Genomic DNA, 20,845 nt, shown 5'->3' on the forward strand with positions numbered 1-20,845 from the left:
GGAATGGCTCAAGTCTCCTAAGGTTCTGAAAGCCCACTGTGTGCAGATTCACGGTACACAGAGAGGAAAAGGTGGAGTCCTACCCTGGAGGTGGTCACAGCTCACGGATGAGCCAGGCAGGCAGGCAGGCAGGGCATGAGAACACCTGAGCTGCCTTCATGAGTGAATGGTGTGGGGGCAGAGGAAGAGAAGCCGGTCTGCTCCCTCGTGTGGTGCCCAGGGCAGGTTGTCCCCAGAGGAAACCCTTACGACGGTGAGGACTATCACTGCTGTTTCCCAAGGGGTTCCGTCGGTGCGTGTCTTCCCCGGAGCGGTCAGGCCGTCTCTCAAGTACACTGGCCATGGGCATTGCCTCTCCTTGGAACTTCCCATGTGTTTCTCTTTTTTATGGAACAGTGATTTTCTAGAGTGGTTCTGGGCCACAAGGATGTTGGGTCATTTTCTAGCCTTCTGTCATGAAGAACGCTTTCCTGGGCATGGGGGTGGTTTGTTGTTCCAGCTCCCTTTCTTGGCTTCTTTTGGGAGCTGGTGCAACAAGAGGAGCTCAGCCTCTGCCTTCTGGCTGAGATGTCACCCTTCAAACAGCAATGCCTGCCTGGAGATAATGATGGCAGTTGCCAAAAGGGCTTCGTTTGGCACATGGTATCTTGAAAGGACGTACACCGTCCTTTCAGCTATCAAAGGCTAGTTCAAATGACATAAAAATGAGAACTCTCCAATGGAGTCTTACAATAGGTGGAGAGTCCGAAAAACACTCCTTCAGTCATTTCACTGAGAGTCATTGTTTGGGGACACCAAGAATATAGGAAGGAATGCAGAAAGAAAAGATGAAATTGTGTTCAGGATCGGGGGAAGGGATGAACAGGGCGTGCTTGCCTTGAATCCAGGCTTTGTTGGGGGGTGGGGCATAAAGATCGAACGGGTCTGAAACTACAAAGTGGTGATGGTAACACAGTATCACCAGAGTTACACAACAGTGATCCCAGATTGCAACAATGATGAAAAAGTTTACTAATCCCAACTTAAAAAACAAAAATACAGGAAACCATAGAAAAAATAAAACATCACCAGAAAGGTGGAAAGAAACCAAATGCAAAGCAGTTCAGGGGAAAGGAACTCCATGTCCCCTGGGGGCAGACCGAGTTGCCGGCATCCACGGTGAGCAGACAGGGATGGAGGCTGCAGAGCCGACCGCTCCCCTGGACGTGGTGTTTCCGGCAAGGGCTCTGGGTCTCTGTCCAGAGCGGGGGCTCTTTCTCCCTGCAGGGCTGGGTGAGTGATCGTGGGCATCTGGGTGTTGCGCGGGAGCCAGGGCAGGCTCTCCCTGCCGAGGCGGTGACTCCTCCTCTGCCTCGGGTTCTCTTGCCAAAGCCCGAGCAGGTAGAGGTGCACGTGGAGGTGGAGGTTCTCGCTGAGGGGGTGGGACATCATCTCACCCAGGGGGTGCCTGGGGCTGGGGGTCCTGCAGGCACGGAGATCCGATCTGCCCGGTGTGCTGGCCAGTACCCAGCTGGCCTGGTGTCTCTGCGAGGGCAAGTCTCGGTTCTCCATCTGCCCTCGGTGGATCCCTGGGTCCTGCACCTGGAGCCACCACCTCTTTAGGGACAGGTCTGGGAAGTGGAGCCTGGTTCCAGTTGGAGGCCAGTGCTAGAGTTGGGGGAGAAGCAAAGTTTGCCCACAGGCCAGCCTTGGCATGTGCGTACCCCGGGACAGAAACCTTCCAAGAGGTTCCCAAAGAATACCCAGCGTCAGATGTCTTTTGGGACTGAAGTGTGCAAGATGGGGGGCGGGAGGTGTGAGGCCAGCGCTTGCTGCAGGCCCAGCAGCAGCTTTCGGGGACTCGTCCCTGTGTAGCTCAGCACCCCTCCCCACACACTCCCGTGCACCAGCCCCAGCGTCCTCACCTCTGTGCTCTGGCGTGCTGGGCTCCAGGTCCTCCTGGTGCCTCAGAGGCCGGGGTTCTCTGGACTCTGGGTCGGAGCCGGGTGTGCTGAGCTCCGTGGCAGCCTCAGACTGGGCCGCCGGCTGTATCCTGGGCGGTGTCTCGGCAGCAGGCCTTCCCCACCTCCGCGTCTCCCCCGGTGGGGCTGATGCCTCCGTGGGCACGCTGACCTGGAGCCTGCACTGGGCCTCACGGGCGGGCGGGTGGTGCTCCGACCCCTCCCTCTGGGAGCTGGATGGGGTGTCCCCGTCCTCGGCCTCATCACGTGGGAAGCTCTGCAACGACAGTGACCGTCAGCCAGCCATGCTGGGAGTTTTCCGAGCTGGGCCTGGCCAGTGGAGCCGCTGCTTCTGCCTGCTCGAACTTCTCTTCCCAGAAGGGTCAGAGACGTGTGTCTGCTCAGATCCCCACCCGGGAGGAAAGAGACCCATCTGAGGGTGTGAGGTCAGCCTGGCGGGCCGGCGCTGCCCACACTCTCCCCATCCCGCCCAGCCTGCTCTCCCCTGGGGTGTGGACACAACTTGTCCACAGGCTTCTGACCCCACATCCGCCTGGGCTTCCTTGAGGGGGACACAGCCCGAGAAACCCGCATCCCCACACACAGGCAAAGGACCCGGTGTTTCCGGGTGGCATGGGAGAGGTGGCCTGGCCCGGCCTGGGGCTCCCCGTGTTACCTTTCTGTTTCTCCGGGCAAAGGGCCAGAGGCCTCTCGGGGGTGTCCTGAGCCAACGTCGACAGGGTGCCCACGCACACTGCCTGTGAGCTCTCCTGAGGCCCCGGCCTCTGGGCAGGGGCAAACAGCAGAACATCTTGGCAGCAAGTGATCTGGCTGGGGGCTCCTCTCCGCTCTGGAGGCCTGGATACCCGGATTGCGGGTTCTGTTGGGTTCTGTTGCCGGCAGGTGACATCATCTCCTGGGGTTCGTGCTGAGGTCCCTTCCCCAAAACTTCCCAAGGGAATCTCTGGGTTTCTGACTGCTCGATCACCCCCCTTAGGCCATGTGCAGGCACAGTGACACCCACACGGCCCAGCCCACAGCCCTGGGGAGGCCTGGGTTCAGCCAGGGCCTGAGCTCCGAGGACCATGCTGCTCTCAGACCAGGCTCCTTCTTCTCATAAGTGGTGTGGCCCTTGACAACCATATGCCCCTCAGGGTTTCCCCAGTCTCTCCATCTGCAGAGTGGGGGTCATTCTCCCATCTGCTTCCTAGGCCTGTCGGCCTACGAGCAGCTCCATGCCTTTCCACCTGGGGCCGATATCACGTGGAGCTCGTGCGCTGAGACTTCAGAAAGAAAGATTCCATCCAGGGCTGACACAGCACAGAATGGGGCAGAACGAGGCCTGGATGCGCCGTGGTACCCAGGAAAAGGCACTCCCCCTCCTGACTGTTTTGAGACCCCGCATCCAAGTTGGAGGACCGAAAGGAAGACTCGAAGGTCTCCCTCTCTTATAGAAAAGAGTAGCCAACTTTCTGGTCCTCTGTTTCCATTGAGATTCTGTTGAAGTGTCCCAGCTCGGCTTCTGCGGGTGGCTGAGCTTCTACTGGCTCCCTGCGTTCTTGTCTTTTCCTCTCCAAACCTTCCGTCCTTTTCCCCCTTCTGGGGTGGAAGGGCGCTGTCATTGCTTCTACCTTCGAGACAGATTGAGGAAAAGTCTGGACCATCGACTCCTTTCCTCTCTTTGGTTCCGTGTCTCTCTCTGGCTGTGTCCCTCTCTTTTCCTTTCTCAATTCCGTCTGTGTCTTCCTCTTTCTCTCTCGTGTGTGGATGGATGGATGGATGCTAGGGATGCACATGTATATGATTAGATGAGGGTTATGTTTTAGGGATAGGTTAGAGGGAGAGAAAGGCTTTAGGTCAGAGTTGGTCATGGGGGAAGGGTCAAGGGTGGTGGTGGTGTTTCTTGGAATCTGAGTGCTGTGCATTCTTCCTCTTTCCATATGAACCCCTTCTCAGATACACCACTTGCAAGGAGTCTCTCGTGTTCCGTTTCCTATCTTTTGCATTTGTGAATGCTTAGCTTCTCTGTTGTGAAGAGGTTCCATTGGATGGAAACCCCGTGGTGTACTTCGTTTACCTCTTTCCCTTACTTGAAGAGACCCATTTCGACCTCCGCCCAGCAAATGGCAAGGAGACTCTGATGTTAAGGAGCCTTTGACCTACGCTTCTTTCTAGCTATCTCATGACATCAGTCTTTAGGGTGAGGTTTTTCCCCGATATTGAGGTGGTATGAGATCAAAACCAATAGCGTTCTTCAGATGTAGCTGTCTGGTTTTCCCATGGACATTGATTGAAGAGGCTTTCCTGTTCCCATTTGGATATTCTCCCCGTCTGTGTCAGAGATGAGTTGACCATGGATGCTGGGGTTTGTTTCTGGACCCTCAACTTTATTCCATCGATCTGGATCTGTGTGTGTTGTTGTATTCCCAATAGCATACTGTCCTGCTGCTGCTGCTGCTGCTGCTAAGTCACTTCAGTCGTGTCTGACTCTGCATGACCCCATGGCCTGCAGCCTACCAGGCTCCTCCGTCCAGGACATTTTCCAGGCAAGAGTACTGGAGTGGGTCGCCATTGCCTTCTCCGATACTCTCCTGAGGATCCTAGTTTGGTCGTCTAATTTCCTTTCACACAACCTTGGATGTCCGTATCGGGGCTTTTTCGTCGGATTGTATTGACAATGTAGGCTCCTTTCTGTTTCCGTACCCCCTTTGCAATTCTTTGTTCGGTGCGAAAATGCATTGGCATTTTGGGAGGAATAGCATGGAAGCTGTGGATTGCCATGTGGGGCTGTGACATGATTTTCCCAATAGGAATTCTTTCAAGCCCTGAGCACAGCTTCTCTTTCCAGTGATTGGTGTGGGCTTGATCTTCCTCCTTCCATCTCTCGCCGTTTTGTGAGAACAGGTCCATCCTTCCCTTCTGGGGTAGATGGACTCGTGGGTATCACTTCAGTGAATGGCATTGTCAGTGGGGGTGATAATTCCCTTCTCATTGGAAGACTTTGCTGTGAGTATTAGAAATGCAAGTGACTTCTCTTCCCCTTCCTCCCTGTCCATGTCTCAGAGCCACCGGGAAACAGAGGCCTCATCCACGGTCACACAGGCCTGAGGGGGTGCAACTAGACTGTTGTTTCTTCAGGCCCTCAGTGCTGGACATCATCCGGGATACTCTGTGTGTGTCTTCCTCCGTCTGGTGTCCCTTCAGACCTTTCCCTAGTTTTCACAGGCTTGTTGTGTTGGCGTTCTTTGTCTGTTTGGAGACACATCCTTGATAAGCTTTGTGTTTCCACTCATTCGTCTCGCGATGTATGACCTGTCTTTTGCTTTTGTCATGAGGTCTTTCCCACAGTAGATATCTTTGATTTTGCAAAGTCCACTGTATTCTCTGGGTTTTTTTTGTGGACTGCCTTTTAGTTTTGTGTGTGAAGACTCAAAGCACGTGTCCGGTTTCTGCTCATTGTTCTTCTAGATTTGTGACAAGTTTTCATGGAAAGTTTGTCTAGGGATAACTGGAAGTGAACTCGGTGTAAGGTGTCAAGTCTCCATCTCCATTCATGTCATCCCCTGCAGTTTCCAATTCCCTGTTCCTGAGTGGTTTTGGAGACCTTGTGGGAAGGTTGGTTGCATTGGAGTTTGCATTTCCACCTTGATTCGATTCACACTGTTCTGCCCTCAGGGACACTGTCAAGGGGGAGTGAGGAGCAGCCTGCACTTCCAGCAGTGACCACACGGTGGGGCGAGTGCTGCTCTCCCCTCTGGGAGCCCCAGGCCACAGGCATCCCAGTGAGGAGCCAGCTCTGTGCTCAGCTGAAAGGAGTTAGTTAGTCTCTCAGGAGCCTCTGAGCCCTTGCCTTTGGATCACCCAGGGTGGGCATTTACTGGGACAGAAAAAATTGCCCTGAATTCCATGGACGGAAGAGCCTGGCTGTGTAGAGTTCGTGAGTTGCCGTGAATCAGACACAACTGAGGACACAAAAATTCAATAGATTAAAACACTTTTTGGGGGTGGGGGGGAGTGAAAGAGGGTGATGTGGGTTTTTTTGTCTTATATAACAGCCAAGGGAAATCTAGTTTAAACCTAAATTCACATAGATGGGAAAGGTATATCTCTCCGTCACCCTATTTAAAAAAAAAAAACCTACTACACTTTTCTGAAAGTTTATTTAGTAGCTTCCTTGAGCAGTTTACTGTGGAGCATTTTTTTTTTTTTTCTGTGACATTGGCCTCATTAAAAAGTACGGTTTGCCTTTACTGGATAATTTTGTTCATTGGTTTCTTAGGGAACCTTGGTAATATTTGAGTTTCCTGGGGAGTATGGTCACATGACCTGGCCCTGGCCAATCGGTGCGTTCCACCTCCCTGGCCACTGTGATTGGCTCCGGGCTGGGGCAGTGCCCAATCGGGGCCCAGGGCCGGGCCTCCCGCTGGAAGCCAGGGGAAGACGAGCTCTCGTCCTGCTGGGGTAGGGGAAGGGGTGGGGCCGGGGCAGGTCAGGCTCCAGCAGTGGGAGGGGCTTGAGGTCCGCCTGCGGCAGTTGGTGACGTTCCTGCTCCCCTCAGGGCAGAGCCGCCGGCCTGAGAATGAGGGCGCTGCTGAGCCCAGGGCCTGGGATGGCCCGTTGCTGCTGTGGTCCCAGAGCTCCACCCGAGACCTGAGGGAAGCCGTCTGCCCGTGAGTCCTCTCCCACTTTTCTGTCAGCTTGTTTGAAGCATGCTGGGTTTTCTGCCCAGCTGGCTAAGGGGAGTCCCTGGAAATGCAAGGGTGTGGGTTTTGGCAGACTTCAGGGAAGACATGCCAGATGAGCCTGGGAGACTCCAGGTTAATCTGGATTCAGGAGATATCTCTTCGGGCCAGCTAGTAATTGTAGGATAAGCCTAATGAGCCTTCAGAGGATGAAGAGAGTAACGTGCCAAGGTAGCAATCGATGTCCTCATTCGAGAGGATGAAGCTGGTGCTCAGAGAAGGGGGGAACTTGGCCACAGCAAGGAGGTGTGCACCCAGACAGGACCCCCCAGATCCGGCCATTGGAGCTCAGGGAGGCCACTGGTGTGGCTTGTCCCTGTGGCAGGGGCCGAGGCAGGCAGCCCACCCTGATTCCTGTGGGGGCCTGACTTGGGAAGTGCCATCTGGTAGCTTTGAGACTCACCAAACCAAATTGCACTGGAGAGAGGAGGGACACCTTCCTTCATCCACCCCCCACCCCCGGCGGATTCCTACATACCCTGACCCCTTTCTCTTGATTTCGGAGCCATTTCCAGAGTCCCGCTCATATGACCTCATTCGAAGTGCACTGTGGACGAGCTGCCATCTGCAGCTGCTACCACAGCAGCCAAGGGCTTTAGCTCCCGACTACCTCCCTTCCTTTGGAACTTGGGGGCCCTCTACTCCCCACTTGCACACCACAGACCTTTGCTGAGGATTGTGGGGACCCTCACTCAGTTTGCAGCACGTTGTAGCCATCCCTGTCCTCCCTTGAAACTCAGCTTGTGAGCTCCTTTGGAGCAGCGTGGCCCACCTGGCTGCAACGGAAGACACAGCTGACAGTGAAACAACAGCTTAGATCTGAGAGCCGGAAAGCTCTGTCAAAAGGGACCTCCCTCTTCACACCGTAGAGGCTGTAGGAGCCGCCAGGCTTTCGGAACCAGTGCTGGGGCCAAAATGACTCCACAGCTGTTTTCCTTCCTGGGGAGGGTTCTGGCTCGAGCGGGAATGGCTCAAGTCTCCTAAGGTTCTGAAAGCCCACTGTGTGCAGATTCACGGTACACAGAGAGGAAAAGGTGGAGTCCTACCCTGGAGGTGGTCACAGCTCACGGATGAGCCAGGCAGGCAGGCAGGCAGGGCATGAGAACACCTGAGCTGCCTTCATGAGTGAATGGTGTGGGGGCAGAGGAAGAGAAGCCGGTCTGCTCCCTCGTGTGGTGCCCAGGGCAGGTTGTCCCCAGAGGAAACCCTTACGACGGTGAGGACTATCACTGCTGTTTCCCAAGGGGTTCCGTCGGTGCGTGTCTTCCCCGGAGCGGTCAGGCCGTCTCTCAAGTACACTGGCCATGGGCATTGCCTCTCCTTGGAACTTCCCATGTGTTTCTCTTTTTTATGGAACAGTGATTTTCTAGAGTGGTTCTGGGCCACAAGGATGTTGGGTCATTTTCTAGCCTTCTGTCATGAAGAACGCTTTCCTGGGCATGGGGGTGGTTTGTTGTTCCAGCTCCCTTTCTTGGCTTCTTTTGGGAGCTGGTGCAACAAGAGGAGCTCAGCCTCTGCCTTCTGGCTGAGATGTCACCCTTCAAACAGCAATGCCTGCCTGGAGATAATGATGGCAGTTGCCAAAAGGGCTTCGTTTGGCACATGGTATCTTGAAAGGACGTACACCGTCCTTTCAGCTATCAAAGGCTAGTTCAAATGACATAAAAATGAGAACTCTCCAATGGAGTCTTACAATAGGTGGAGAGTCCGAAAAACACTCCTTCAGTCATTTCACTGAGAGTCATTGTTTGGGGACACCAAGAATATAGGAAGGAATGCAGAAAGAAAAGATGAAATTGTGTTCAGGATCGGGGGGAGGGATGAACAGGGCGTGCTTGCCTTGAATCCAGGCTTTGTTGGGGGGTGGGGCATAAAGATCGAACGGGTCTGAAACTACAAAGTGGTGATGGTAACACAGTATCACCAGAGTTACACAACAGTGATCCCAGATTGCAACAATGATGAAAAAGTTTACTAATCCCAACTTAAAAAACAAAAATACAGGAAACCATAGAAAAAATAAAACATCACCAGAAAGGTGGAAAGAAACCAAATGCAAAGCAGTTCAGGGGAAAGGAACTCCATGTCCCCTGGGGGCAGACCGAGTTGCCGGCATCCACGGTGAGCAGACAGGGATGGAGGCTGCAGAGCCGACCGCTCCCCTGGACGTGGTGTTTCCGGCAAGGGCTCTGGGTCTCTGTCCAGAGCGGGGGCTCTTTCTCCCTGCAGGGCTGGGTGAGTGATCGTGGGCATCTGGGTGTTGCGCGGGAGCCAGGGCAGGCTCTCCCTGCCGAGGCGGTGACTCCTCCTCTGCCTCGGGTTCTCTTGCCAAAGCCCGAGCAGGTAGAGGTGCACGTGGAGGTGGAGGTTCTCGCTGAGGGGGTGGGACATCATCTCACCCAGGGGGTGCCTGGGGCTGGGGGTCCTGCAGGCACGGAGATCCGATCTGCCCGGTGTGCTGGCCAGTACCCAGCTGGCCTGGTGTCTCTGCGAGGGCAAGTCTCGGTTCTCCATCTGCCCTCGGTGGATCCCTGGGTCCTGCACCTGGAGCCACCACCTCTTTAGGGACAGGTCTGGGAAGTGGAGCCTGGTTCCAGTTGGAGGCCAGTGCTAGAGTTGGGGGAGAAGCAAAGTTTGCCCACAGGCCAGCCTTGGCATGTGCGTACCCCGGGACAGAAACCTTCCAAGAGGTTCCCAAAGAATACCCAGCGTCAGATGTCTTTTGGGACTGAAGTGTGCAAGATGGGGGGCGGGGGGTGTGAGGCCAGCGCTTGCTGCAGGCCCAGCAGCAGCTTTCGGGGACTCGTCCCTGTGTAGCTCAGCACCCCTCCCCACACACTCCCGTGCACCAGCCCCAGCGTCCTCACCTCTGTGCTCTGGCGTGCTGGGCTCCAGGTCCTCCTGGTGCCTCAGAGGCCGGGGTTCTCTGGACTCTGGGTCGGAGCCGGGTGTGCTGAGCTCCGTGGCAGCCTCAGACTGGGCCGCCGGCTGTATCCTGGGCGGTGTCTCGGCAGCAGGCCTTCCCCACCTCCGCGTCTCCCCCGGTGGGGCTGATGCCTCCGTGGGCACGCTGACCTGGAGCCTGCACTGGGCCTCACGGGCGGGCGGGTGGTGCTCCGACCCCTCCCTCTGGGAGCTGGATGGGGTGTCCCCGTCCTCGGCCTCATCACGTGGGAAGCTCTGCAACGACAGTGACCGTCAGCCAGCCATGCTGGGAGTTTTCCGAGCTGGGCCTGGCCAGTGGAGCCGCTGCTTCTGCCTGCTCGAACTTCTTTTCCCAGAAGGGTCAGAGACGTGTGTCTGCTCAGATCCCCACCCGGGAGGAAAGAGACCCATCTGAGGGTGTGAGGTCAGCCTGGCGGGCCGGCGCTGCCCACACTCTCCCCATCCCGCCCAGCCTGCTCTCCCCTGGGGTGTGGACACAACTTGTCCACAGGCTTCTGACCCCACATCCGCCTGGGCTTCCTTGAGGGGGACACAGCCCGAGAAACCCGCATCCCCACACACAGGCAAAGGACCCGGTGTTTCCGGGTGGCATGGGAGAGGTGGCCTGGCCCGGCCTGGGGCTCCCCGTGTTACCTTTCTGTTTCTCCGGGCAAAGGGCCAGAGGCCTCTCGGGGGTGTCCTGAGCCAACGTCGACAGGGTGCCCACGCACACTGCCTGTGAGCTCTCCTGAGGCCCCGGCCTCTGGGCAGGGGCAAACAGCAGAACATCTTGGCAGCAAGTGATCTGGCTGGGGGCTCCTCTCCGCTCTGGAGGCCTGGATACCCGGATTGCGGGTTCTGTTGGGTTCTGTTGCCGGCAGGTGACATCATCTCCTGGGGTTCGTGCTGAGGTCCCTTCCCCAAAACTTCCCAAGGGAATCTCTGGGTTTCTGACTGCTCGATCACCCCCCTTAGGCCATGTGCAGGCACAGTGACACCCACACGGCCCAGCCCACAGCCCTGGGGAGGCCTGGGTTCAGCCAGGGCCTGAGCTCCGAGGACCATGCTGCTCTCAGACCAGGCTCCTTCTTCTCATAAGTGGTGTGGCCCTTGACAACCATATGCCCCTCAGGGTTTCCCCAGTCTCTCCATCTGCAGAGTGGGGGTCATTCTCCCATCTGCTTCCTAGGCCTGTCGGCCTACGAGCAGCTCCATGCCTTTCCACCTGGGGCCGATATCACGTGGAGCTCGTGCGCTGAGACTTCAGAAAGAAAGATTCCATCCAGGGCTGGCACAGCACAGAATGGGGCAGAACGAGGCCTGGATGCGCCGTGGTACCCAGGAAAAGGCACTCCCCCTCCTGACTGTTTTGAGACCCCGCATCCAAGTTGGAGGACCGAAAGGAAGACTCGAAGGTCTCCCTCTCTTATAGAAAAGATTAGCCAACTTTCTGGTCCTCTGTTTCCATTGAGATTCTGTTGAAGTGTCCCAGCTCGGCTTCTGCGGGTGGCTGAGCTTCTACTGGCTCCCTGCGTTCTTGTCTTTTCCTCTCCAAACCTTCCGTCCTTTTCCCCCTTCTGGGGTGGAAGGGCGCTGTCATTGCTTCTACCTTCGAGACAGATTGAGGAAAAGTCTGGACCATCGACTCCTTTCCTCTCTTTGGTTCCGTGTCTCTCTCTGGCTGTGTCCCTCTCTTTTCCTTTCTCAATTCCGTCTGTGTCTTCCTCTTTCTCTCTCGTGTGTGGATGGATGGATGGATGCTAGGGATGCACATGTATATGATTAGATGAGGGTTATGTTTTAGGGATAGGTTAGAGGGAGAGAAAGGCTTTAGGTCAGAGTTGGTCATGGGGGAAGGGTCAAGGGTGGTGGTGGTGTTTCTTGGAATCTGAGTGCTGTGCATTCTTCCTCTTTCCATATGAACCCCTTCTCAGATACACCACTTGCAAGGAGTCTCTCGTGTTCCGTTTCCTATCTTTTGCATTTGTGAATGCTTAGCTTCTCTGTTGTGAAGAGGTTCCATTGGATGGAAACCCCGTGGTGTACTTCGTTTACCTCTTTCCCTTACTTGAAGAGACCCATTTCGACCTCCGCCCAGCAAATGGCAAGGAGACTCTGATGTTAAGGAGCCTTTGACCTACGCTTCTTTCTAGCTATCTCATGACATCAGTCTTTAGGGTGAGGTTTTTCCCCGATATTGAGGTGGTATGAGATCAAAACCAATAGCGTTCTTCAGATGTAGCTGTCTGGTTTTCCCATGGACATTGATTGAAGAGGCTTTCCTGTTCCCATTTGGATATTCTCCCCGTCTGTGTCAGAGATGAGTTGACCATGGATGCTGGGGTTTGTTTCTGGACCCTCAACTTTATTCCATCGATCTGGATCTGTGTGTGTTGTTGTATTCCCAATAGCATACTGTCCTGCTGCTGCTGCTGCTGCGGCTAAGTCACTTCAGTCGTGTCTGACTCTGCATGACCCCATGGCCTGCAGCCTACCAGGCTCCTCCGTCCAGGACATTTTCCAGGCAAGAGTACTGGAGTGGGTCGCCATTGCCTTCTCCGATACTCTCCTGAGGATCCTAGTTTGGTCGTCTAATTTCCTTTCACACAACCTTGGATGTCCGTATCGGGGCTTTTTCGTCGGATTGTATTGACAATGTAGGCTCCTTTCTGTTTCCGTACCCCCTTTGCAATTCTTTGTTCGGTGCGAAAATGCATTGGCATTTTGGGAGGAATAGCATGGAAGCTGTGGATTGCCATGTGGGGCTGTGACATGATTTTCCCAATAGGAATTCTTTCAAGCCCTGAGCACAGCTTCTCTTTCCAGTGATTGGTGTGGGCTTGATCTTCCTCCTTCCATCTCTCGCCGTTTTGTGAGAACAGGTCCATCCTTCCCTTCTGGGGTAGATGGACTCGTGGGTATCACTTCAGTGAATGGCATTGTCAGTGGGGGTGATAATTCCCTTCTCATTGGAAGACTTTGCTGTGAGTATTAGAAATGCAAGTGACTTCTCTTCCCCTTCCTCCCTGTCCATGTCTCAGAGCCACCGGGAAACAGAGGCCTCATCCACGGTCACACAGGCCTGAGGGGGTGCAACTAGACTGTTGTTTCTTCAGGCCCTCAGTGCTGGACATCATCCGGGATACTCTGTGTGTGTCTTCCTCCGTCTGGTGTCCCTTCAGACCTTTCCCTAGTTTTCACAGGCTTGTTGTGTTGGCGTTCTTTGTCTGTTTGGAGACACATCCTTGATAAGCTTTGTGTTTCCACTCATTCGTCTCGCGATGTATGACCTGTCTTTTGCTTTTGTCATGAGGTCTTTCCCACAGTAGATATCTTTGATTTTGCAAAGTCCACTGTATTCTCTGGGGTTTTTTTGTGGACTGCCTTTTAGTTTTGTGTGTGAAGACTCAAAGCACGTGTCCGGTTTCTGCTCATTGTTCTTCTAGATTTGTGACAAGTTTTCATGGAAAGTTTGTCTAGGGATAACTGGAAGTGAACTCGGTGTAAGGTGTCAAGTCTCCATCTCCATTCATGTCATCCCCTGCAGTTTCCAATTCCCTGTTCCTGAGTGGTTTTGGAGACCTTGTGGGAAGGTTGGTTGCATTGGAGTTTGCATTTCCACCTTGATTCGATTCACACTGTTCTGCCCTCAGGGACACTGTCAAGGGGGAGTGAGGAGCAGCCTGCACTTCCAGCAGTGACCACACGGTGGGGCGAGTGCTGCTCTCCCCTCTGGGAGCCCCAGGCCACAGGCATCCCAGTGAGGAGCCAGCTCTGTGCTCAGCTGAAAGGAGTTAGTTAGTCTCTCAGGAGCCTCTGAGCCCTTGCCTTTGGATCACCCAGGGTGGGCATTTACTGGGACAGAAAAAATTGCCCTGAATTCCATGGACGGAAGAGCCTGGCTGTGTAGAGTTCGTGAGTTGCCGTGAATCAGACACAACTGAGGACACAAAAATTCAATAGATTAAAACACTTTTTGGGGGTGGGGGGGAGTGAAAGAGGGTGATGTGGGTTTTTTTGTCTTATATAACAGCCAAGGGAAATCTAGTTTAAACCTAAATTCACATAGATGGGAAAGGTATATCTCTCCGTCACCCTATTTAAAAAAAAAAAACCTACTACACTTTTCTGAAAGTTTATTTAGTAGCTTCCTTGAGCAGTTTACTGTGGAGCATTTTTTTTTTTTTTCTGTGACATTGGCCTCATTAAAAAGTACGGTTTGCCTTTACTGGATAATTTTGTTCATTGGTTTCTTAGGGAACCTTGGTAATATTTGAGTTTCCTGGGGAGTATGGTCACATGACCTGGCCCTGGCCAATCGGTGCGTTCCACCTCCCTGGCCACTGTGATTGGCTCCGGGCTGGGGCAGTGCCCAATCGGGGCCCAGGGCCGGGCCTCCCGCTGGAAGCCAGGGGAAGACGAGCTCTCGTCCTGCTGGGGTAGGGGAAGGGGTGGGGCCGGGGCAGGTCAGGCTCCAGCAGTGGGAGGGGCTTGAGGTCCGCCTGCGGCAGTTGGTGACGTTCCTGCTCCCCTCAGGGCAGAGCCGCCGGCCTGAGAATGAGGGCGCTGCTGAGCCCAGGGCCTGGGATGGCCCGTTGCTGCTGTGGTCCCAGAGCTCCACCCGAGACCTGAGGGAAGCCGTCTGCCCGTGAGTCCTCTCCCACTTGTCTGTCAGCTTGTTTGAAGCATGCTGGGTTTTCTGCCCAGCTGGCTAAGGGGAGTCCCTGGAAATGCAAGGGTGTGGGTTTTGGCAGACTTCAGGGAAGACATGCCAGATGAGCCTGGGAGACTCCAGGTTAATCTGGATTCAGGAGATATCTCTTCGGGCCAGCTAGTAATTGTAGGATAAGCCTAATGAGCCTTCAGAGGATGAAGAGAGTAACGTGCCAAGGTAGCAATCGATGTCCTCATTCGAGAGGATGAAGCTGGTGCTCAGAGAAGGGGGGAACTTGGCCACAGCAAGGAGGTGTGCACCCAGACAGGACCCCCCAGATCCGGCCATTGGAGCTCAGGGAGGCCACTGGTGTGGCTTGTCCCTGTGGCAGGGCCCGAGGCAGGCAGCCCACCCTGATTCCTGCGGGGGCCTGACTTGGGAAGTGCCATCTGGTAGCTTTGAGACTCACCAAACCAAATTGCACTGGAGAGAGGAGGGACACCTTCCTTCATCCACCCCCCACCCCCGCCGGATTCCCGCATACCCTGACCCCTTTCTCTTGATTTCGGAGCCATTTCCAGAGTCCCGCTCATATGACCTCATTCGAAGTGCACTGTGGACGAGCTGCCATCTGCAGCTGCTACCACAGCAGCCAAGGGCTTTAGCTCCCGACTACCTCCCTTCCTTTGGAACTTGGGGGCCCTCTACTCCCCACTTGCACACCACAGACCTTTGCTGAGGATTGTGGGGACCCTCACTCAGTTTGCAGCACGTTGTAGCCATCCCTGTCCTCCCTTGAAACTCAGCTTGTGAGCTCCTTTGGAGCAGCGTGGCCCACCTGGCTGCAACGGAAGACACAGCTGACAGTGAAACAACAGCTTAGATCTGAGAGCCGGAAAGCTCTGTCAAAAGGGACCTCCCTCTTCACACCGTAGAGGCTGTAGGAGCCGCCAGGCTTTCGGAACCAGTGCTGGGGCCAAAATGACTCCACAGCTGTTTTCCTTCCTGGGGAGGGTTCTGGCTCGAGCGGGAATGGCTCAAGTCTCCTAAGGTTCTGAAAGCCCACTGTGTGCAGATTCACGGTACACAGAGAGGAAAAGGTGGAGTCCTACCCTGGAGGTGGTCACAGCTCACGGATGAGCCAGGCAGGCAGGCAGGCAGGGCATGAGAACACCTGAGCTGCCTTCATGAGTGAATGGTGTGGGGGCAGAGGAAGAGAAGCCGGTCTGCTCCCTCGTGTGGTGCCCAGGGCAGGTTGTCCCCAGAGGAAACCCTTACGACGGTGAGGACTATCACTGCTGTTTCCCAAGGGGTTCCGTCGGTGCGTGTCTTCCCCGGAGCGGTCAGGCCGTCTCTCAAGTACACTGGCCATGGGCATTGCCTCTCCTTGGAACTTCCCATGTGTTTCTCTTTTTTATGGAACAGTGATTTTCTAGAGTGGTTCTGGGCCACAAGGATGTTGGGTCATTTTCTAGCCTTCTGTCATGAAGAACGCTTTCCTGGGCATGGGGGTGGTTTGTTGTTCCAGCTCCCTTTCTTGGCTTCTTTTGGGAGCTGGTGCAACAAGAGGAGCTCAGCCTCTGCCTTCTGGCTGAGATGTCACCCTTCAAACAGCAATGCCTGCCTGGAGATAATGATGGCAGTTGCCAAAAGGGCTTCGTTTGGCACATGGTATCTTGAAAGGACGTACACCGTCCTTTCAGCTATCAAAGGCTAGTTCAAATGACATAAAAATGAGAACTCTCCAATGGAGTCTTACAATAGGTGGAGAGTCCGAAAAACACTCCTTCAGTCATTTCACTGAGAGTCATTGTTTGGGGACACCAAGAATATAGGAAGGAATGCAGAAAGAAAAGATGAAATTGTGTTCAGGATCGGGGGGAGGGATGAACACGGCGTGCTTGCCTTGAATCCAGGCTTTGTTGGGGGGTGGGGCATAAAGATCGAACGGGTCTGAAACTACAAAGTGGTGATGGTAACACAGTATCACCAGAGTTACACAACAGTGATCCCAGATTGCAACAATGATGAAATAGTTTACTAATCCCAACTTAAAAAACAAAAATACAGGAAACCATACAAAAACTAAAACATCACCAGAAATGTGGAAACAAACCAAATGCAAAGCAGTTCAGGGGAAAGGAACTCCATGTCCCCTGGGGGCAGACCGAGTTGCTGGCATCCACGGTGAGCAGACAGGGATGGAGGCTGCAGAGCCGACCGCTCCCCTGGACGTGGTGTTTCCGGCAAGGGCTCTGGGTCTCTGTCCAGAGCGGGGGCTCTTTCTCCCTGCAGGGCTGGGTGAGTGATCGTGGGCATCTGGGTGTTGCGCGGGAGCCAGGGCAGGCTCTCCCTGCCGAGGCGGTGACTCCTCCTCTGCCTCGGGTTCTCTTGCCAAAGCCCGAGCAGGTAGAGGTGCACGTGGAGGTGGAGGTTCTCGCTGAGGGGGTGGGACATCAGTGCCTGGGGCTGGGGGTCCTGCAGGCACGGAGATCCGATCTGCCCGGTGTGCTGGCCAGTACCCAGCTGGCCTGGTGTCTCTGCGAGGGCAAGTCTCGGTTCTCCATCTGCCCTCGGTGGATCCCTGGGTCCTGCACCTGGAGCCACCACCTCTTTAGGGACAGGTCTGGGAAGTGGAGCCTGGTTCCAGTTGGAGGCCAGTGCTAGAGTTGGGGGAGAAGCAAAGTTTGCCCACAGGCCAGCCTTGGCATGTGTGTACCCCGGGACAGAAACCTTCCAAGAGGTTCCCAAAGAATACCCAGCGTCAGATGTCTTTTGGGACTGAAGTGTGCAAGATGGGGGGCGGGGGGTGTGAGGCCAGCGCTTGCTGCAGGCCCAGCAGCAGCTTTCGGGGACTCGTCCCTGTGTAGCTCAGCACCCCTCCCCACACACTCCCGTGCACCAGCCCCAGCGTCCTCACCTCTGTGCTCTGGCGTGCTGGGCTCCAGGTCCTCCTGGTGCCTCAGAGGCCGGGGTTCTCTGGACTCTGGGTCGGAGCCGGGTGTGCTGAGCTCCGTGGCAGCCTCAGACTGGGCCGCCGGCTGTATCCTGGGCGGTGTCTCGGCAGCAGGCCTTCCCCACCTCCGCGTCTCCCCCGGTGGGGCTGATGCCTCCGTGGGCACGCTGACCTGGAGCCTGCACTGGGCCTCACGGGCGGGCGGGTGGTGCTCCGACCCCTCCCTCTGGGAGCTGGATGGGGTGTCCCCGTCCTCGGCCTCATCACGTGGGAAGCTCTGCAACGACAGTGACCGTCAGCCAGCCATGCTGGGAGTTTTCCGAGCTGGGCCTGGCCAGTGGAGCCGCTGCTTCTGCCTGCTCGAACTTCTCTTCCCAGAAGGGTCAGAGACGTGTGTCTGCTCAGATCCCCACCCGGGAGGAAAGAGACCCATCTGAGGGTGTGAGGTCAGCCTGGCGGGCCGGCGCTGCCCACACTCTCCCCATCCCGCCCAGCCTGCTCTCCCCTGGGGTGTGGACACAACTTGTCCACAGGCTTCTGACCCCACATCCGCCTGGGCTTCCTTGAGGGTGACACACCCCGAGAAACCCACATCCACACACACAGGCAAAGGACCCGGTGTTTCCGGGTGGCATGGGAGAGGTGGCCTGGCCCGGCCTGGGGCTCCCCGTGTTACCTTTCTGTTTCTCCGGGCAAAGGGCCAGAGGCCTCTCGGGGGTGTCCTGAGCCAACGTCGACAGGGTGCCCACGCACACTGCCTGTGAGCTCTCCTGAGGCCCCGGCCTCTGGGCAGGGGCAAACAGCAGAACATCTTGGCAGCAAGTGATCTGGCTGGGGGCTCCTCTCCGCTCTGGAGGCCTGGATACCCGGATTGCGGGTTCTGTTGGGTTCTGTTGCCGGCAGGTGACATCATCTCCTGGGGTTCGTGCTGAGGTCCCTTCCCCAAAACTTCCCAAGGGAATCTCTGGGTTTCTGACTGCTCGATCACCCCCCTTAGGCCATGTGCAGGCACAGTGACACCCACACGGCCCAGCCCACAGCCCTGGGGAGGCCTGGGTTCAGCCAGGGCCTGAGCTCCGAGGACCATGCTGCTCTCAGACCAGGCTCCTTCTTCTCATAAGTGGTGTGGCCCTTGACAACCATATGCCCCTCAGGGTTTCCCCAGTCTCTCCATCTGCAGAGTGGGGGTCATTCTCCCATCTGCTTCCTAGGCCTGTCGGCCTACGAGCAGCTCCATGCCTTTCCACCTGGGGCCGATATCACGTGGAGCTCGTGCGCTGAGACTTCAGAAAGAAAGATTCCATCCAGGGCTGGCACAGCACAGAATGGGGCAGAACGAGGCCTGGATGCGCCGTGGTACCCAGGAAAAGGCACTCCCCCTCCTGACTGTTTTGAGACCCCGCATCCAAGTTGGAGGACCGAAAGGAAGACTCGAAGGTCTCCCTCTCTTATAGAAAAGAGTAGCCAACTTTCTGGTCCTCTGTTTCCATTGAGATTCTGTTGAAGTGTCCCAGCTCGGCTTCTGCGGGTGGCTGAGCTTCTACTGGCTCCCTGCGTTCTTGTCTTTTCCTCTCCAAACCTTCCGTCCTTTTCCCCCTTCTGGGGTGGAAGGGCGCTGTCATTGCTTCTACCTTCGAGACAGATTGAGGAAAAGTCTGGACCATCGACTCCTTTCCTCTCTTTGGTTCCGTGTCTCTCTCTGGCTGTGTCCCTCTCTTTTCCTTTCTCAATTCCGTCTGTGTCTTCCTCTTTCTCTCTCGTGTGTGGATGGATGGATGGATGCTAGGGATGCACATGTATATGATTAGATGAGGGTTATGTTTTAGGGATAGGTTAGAGGGAGAGAAAGGCTTTAGGTCAGAGTTGGTCATGGGGGAAGGGTCAAGGGTGGTGGTGGTGTTTCTTGGAATCTGAGTGCTGTGCATTCTTCGTCTCTTTCCATATGAACCCCTTCTCAGATACACCACTTGCAAGGAGTCTCTCGTGTTCCGTTTCCTATCTTTTGCATTTGTGAATGCTTAGCTTCTCTGTTGTGAAGAGGTTCCATTGGATGGAAACCCAGTGGTGTACTTCGTTTACCTCTTTCCCTTACTTGAAGAGACCCATTTCGACCTCCGCCCAGCAAATGGCAAGGAGACTCTGATGTTAAGGAGCCTTTGACCTACGCTTCTTTCTAGCTATCTCATGACATCAGTCTTTAGGGTGAGGTTTTTCCCCGATATTGAGGTGGTATGAGATCAAAACCAATAGCGTTCTTCAGATGTAGCTGTCTGGTTTTCCCATGGACATTGATTGAAGAGGCTTTCCTGTTCCCATTTGGATATTCTCCCCGTCTGTGTCAGAGATGAGTTGACCATGGATGCTGGGGTTTGTTTCTGGACCCTCAACTTTATTCCATCGATCTGGATCTGTGTGTGTTGTTGTATTCCCAATAGCATACTGTCCTGCTGCTGCTGCTGCTGCGGCTAAGTCACTTCAGTCGTGTCTGACTCTGCATGACCCCATGGCCTGCAGCCTACCAGGCTCCTCCGTCCAGGACATTTTCCAGGCAAGAGTACTGGAGTGGGTCGCCATTGCCTTCTCCGATACTCTCCTGAGGATCCTAGTTTGGTCGTCTAATTTCCTTTCACACAACCTTGGATGTCCGTATCGGGGCTTTTTCGTCGGATTGTATTGACAATGTAGGCTCCTTTCTGTTTCCGTACCCCCTTTGCAATTCTTTGTTCGGTGCGAAAATGCATTGGCATTTTGGGAGGAATAGCATGGAAGCTGTGGATTGCCATGTGGGGCTGTGACATGATTTTCCCAATAGGAATTCTTTCAAGCCCTGAGCACAGCTTCTCTTTCCAGTGATTGGTGTGGGCTTGATCTTCCTCCTTCCATCTCTCGCCGTTTTGTGAGAACAGGTCCATCCTTCCCTTCTGGGGTAGATGGACTCGTGGGTATCACTTCAGTGAATGGCATTGTCAGTGGGGGTGATAATTCCCTTCTCATTGGAAGACTTTGCTGTGAGTATTAGAAATGCAAGTGACTTCTCTTCCCCTTCCTCCCTGTCCATGTCTCAGAGCCACCGGGAAACAGAGGCCTCATCCACGGTCACACAGGCCTGAGGGGGTGCAACTAGACTGTTGTTTCTTCAGGCCCTCAGTGCTGGACATCATCCGGGATACTCTGTGTGTGTCTTCCTCCGTCTGGTGTCCCTTCAGACCTTTCCCTAGTTTTCACAGGCTTGTTGTGTTGGCGTTCTTTGTCTGTTTGGAGACACATCCTTGATAAGCTTTGTGTTTCCACTCATTCGTCTCGCGATCTATGACCTGTCTTTTGCTTTTGTCATGAGGTCTTTCCCACAGTAGATATCTTTGATTTTGCAAAGTCCACTGTATTCTCTGGGTTTTTTTTTTGTGGACTGCCTTTTAGTTTTGTGTGTGAAGACTCAAAGCACGTGTCCGGTTTCTGCTCATTGTTCTTCTAGATTTGTGACAAGTTTTCATGGAAAGTTTGTCTAGGGATAACTGGAAGTGAACTCGGTGTAAGGTGTCAAGTCTCCATCTCCATTCATGTCATCCCCTGCAGTTTCCAATTCCCTGTTCCTGAGTGGTTTTGGAGACCTTGTGGGAAGGTTGGTTGC

General features: G+C 54.8%; 2 protein-coding genes and 1 long non-coding RNA gene across 4 annotated transcripts in view; 1 reads left to right on the forward strand and 2 right to left on the reverse strand.

Moving 5' to 3' along the window:
* Positions 1–20,845, forward strand: part of LOC145527776 (uncharacterized) — a 681,763-nt gene that overhangs the window by 359,983 nt on the left and 300,935 nt on the right. Inside the window, exons 48-49 of the long non-coding RNA XR_014069857.1 lie at positions 6,499–6,610; positions 14,144–14,255. This is a non-coding gene — a long non-coding RNA (uncharacterized LOC145527776). The remainder of the gene's footprint in view (positions 1–6,498; positions 6,611–14,143; positions 14,256–20,845) is intronic.
* Positions 988–6,267, reverse strand: LOC145527767 (uncharacterized). Of its 2 annotated transcripts, XM_081545839.1 has the most exons (3): positions 2,617–6,267; positions 1,905–2,217; positions 988–1,647 (listed from the first exon to the last, which is right to left on the reverse strand). In XM_081545839.1, the coding sequence occupies exons 1-3, from the start codon at positions 3,025–3,027 to the stop codon at positions 1,433–1,435; spliced, it is 939 nt and encodes a 312-aa protein (XP_081401965.1). In that variant the 5' UTR covers positions 3,028–6,267; the 3' UTR covers positions 988–1,432. The 2 variants fall into 2 exon arrangements, with proteins under 2 accessions (XP_081401965.1, XP_081401964.1); XM_081545838.1 differs by having other exon boundaries at positions 988–2,217.
* LOC145527768 (uncharacterized) lies at positions 8,633–13,715 on the reverse strand. Its single transcript, XM_081545840.1, has 3 exons — positions 10,262–13,715; positions 9,550–9,862; positions 8,633–9,292 (listed from the first exon to the last, which is right to left on the reverse strand). Exons 1-3 carry the CDS (start codon positions 10,670–10,672, stop codon positions 9,078–9,080), a joined length of 939 nt encoding a protein of 312 aa, XP_081401966.1. The 5' UTR covers positions 10,673–13,715; the 3' UTR covers positions 8,633–9,077.

The sequence above is a fragment of the Giraffa tippelskirchi genome, chromosome 11 (genome assembly GCF_054371585.1).
Source record: "Giraffa tippelskirchi isolate mGirTip1 chromosome 11, T2T-mGirTip1v1.2.pri, whole genome shotgun sequence".
In the NCBI taxonomy this organism is placed as follows: Eukaryota; Metazoa; Chordata; class Mammalia; order Artiodactyla; family Giraffidae; genus Giraffa; species Giraffa tippelskirchi.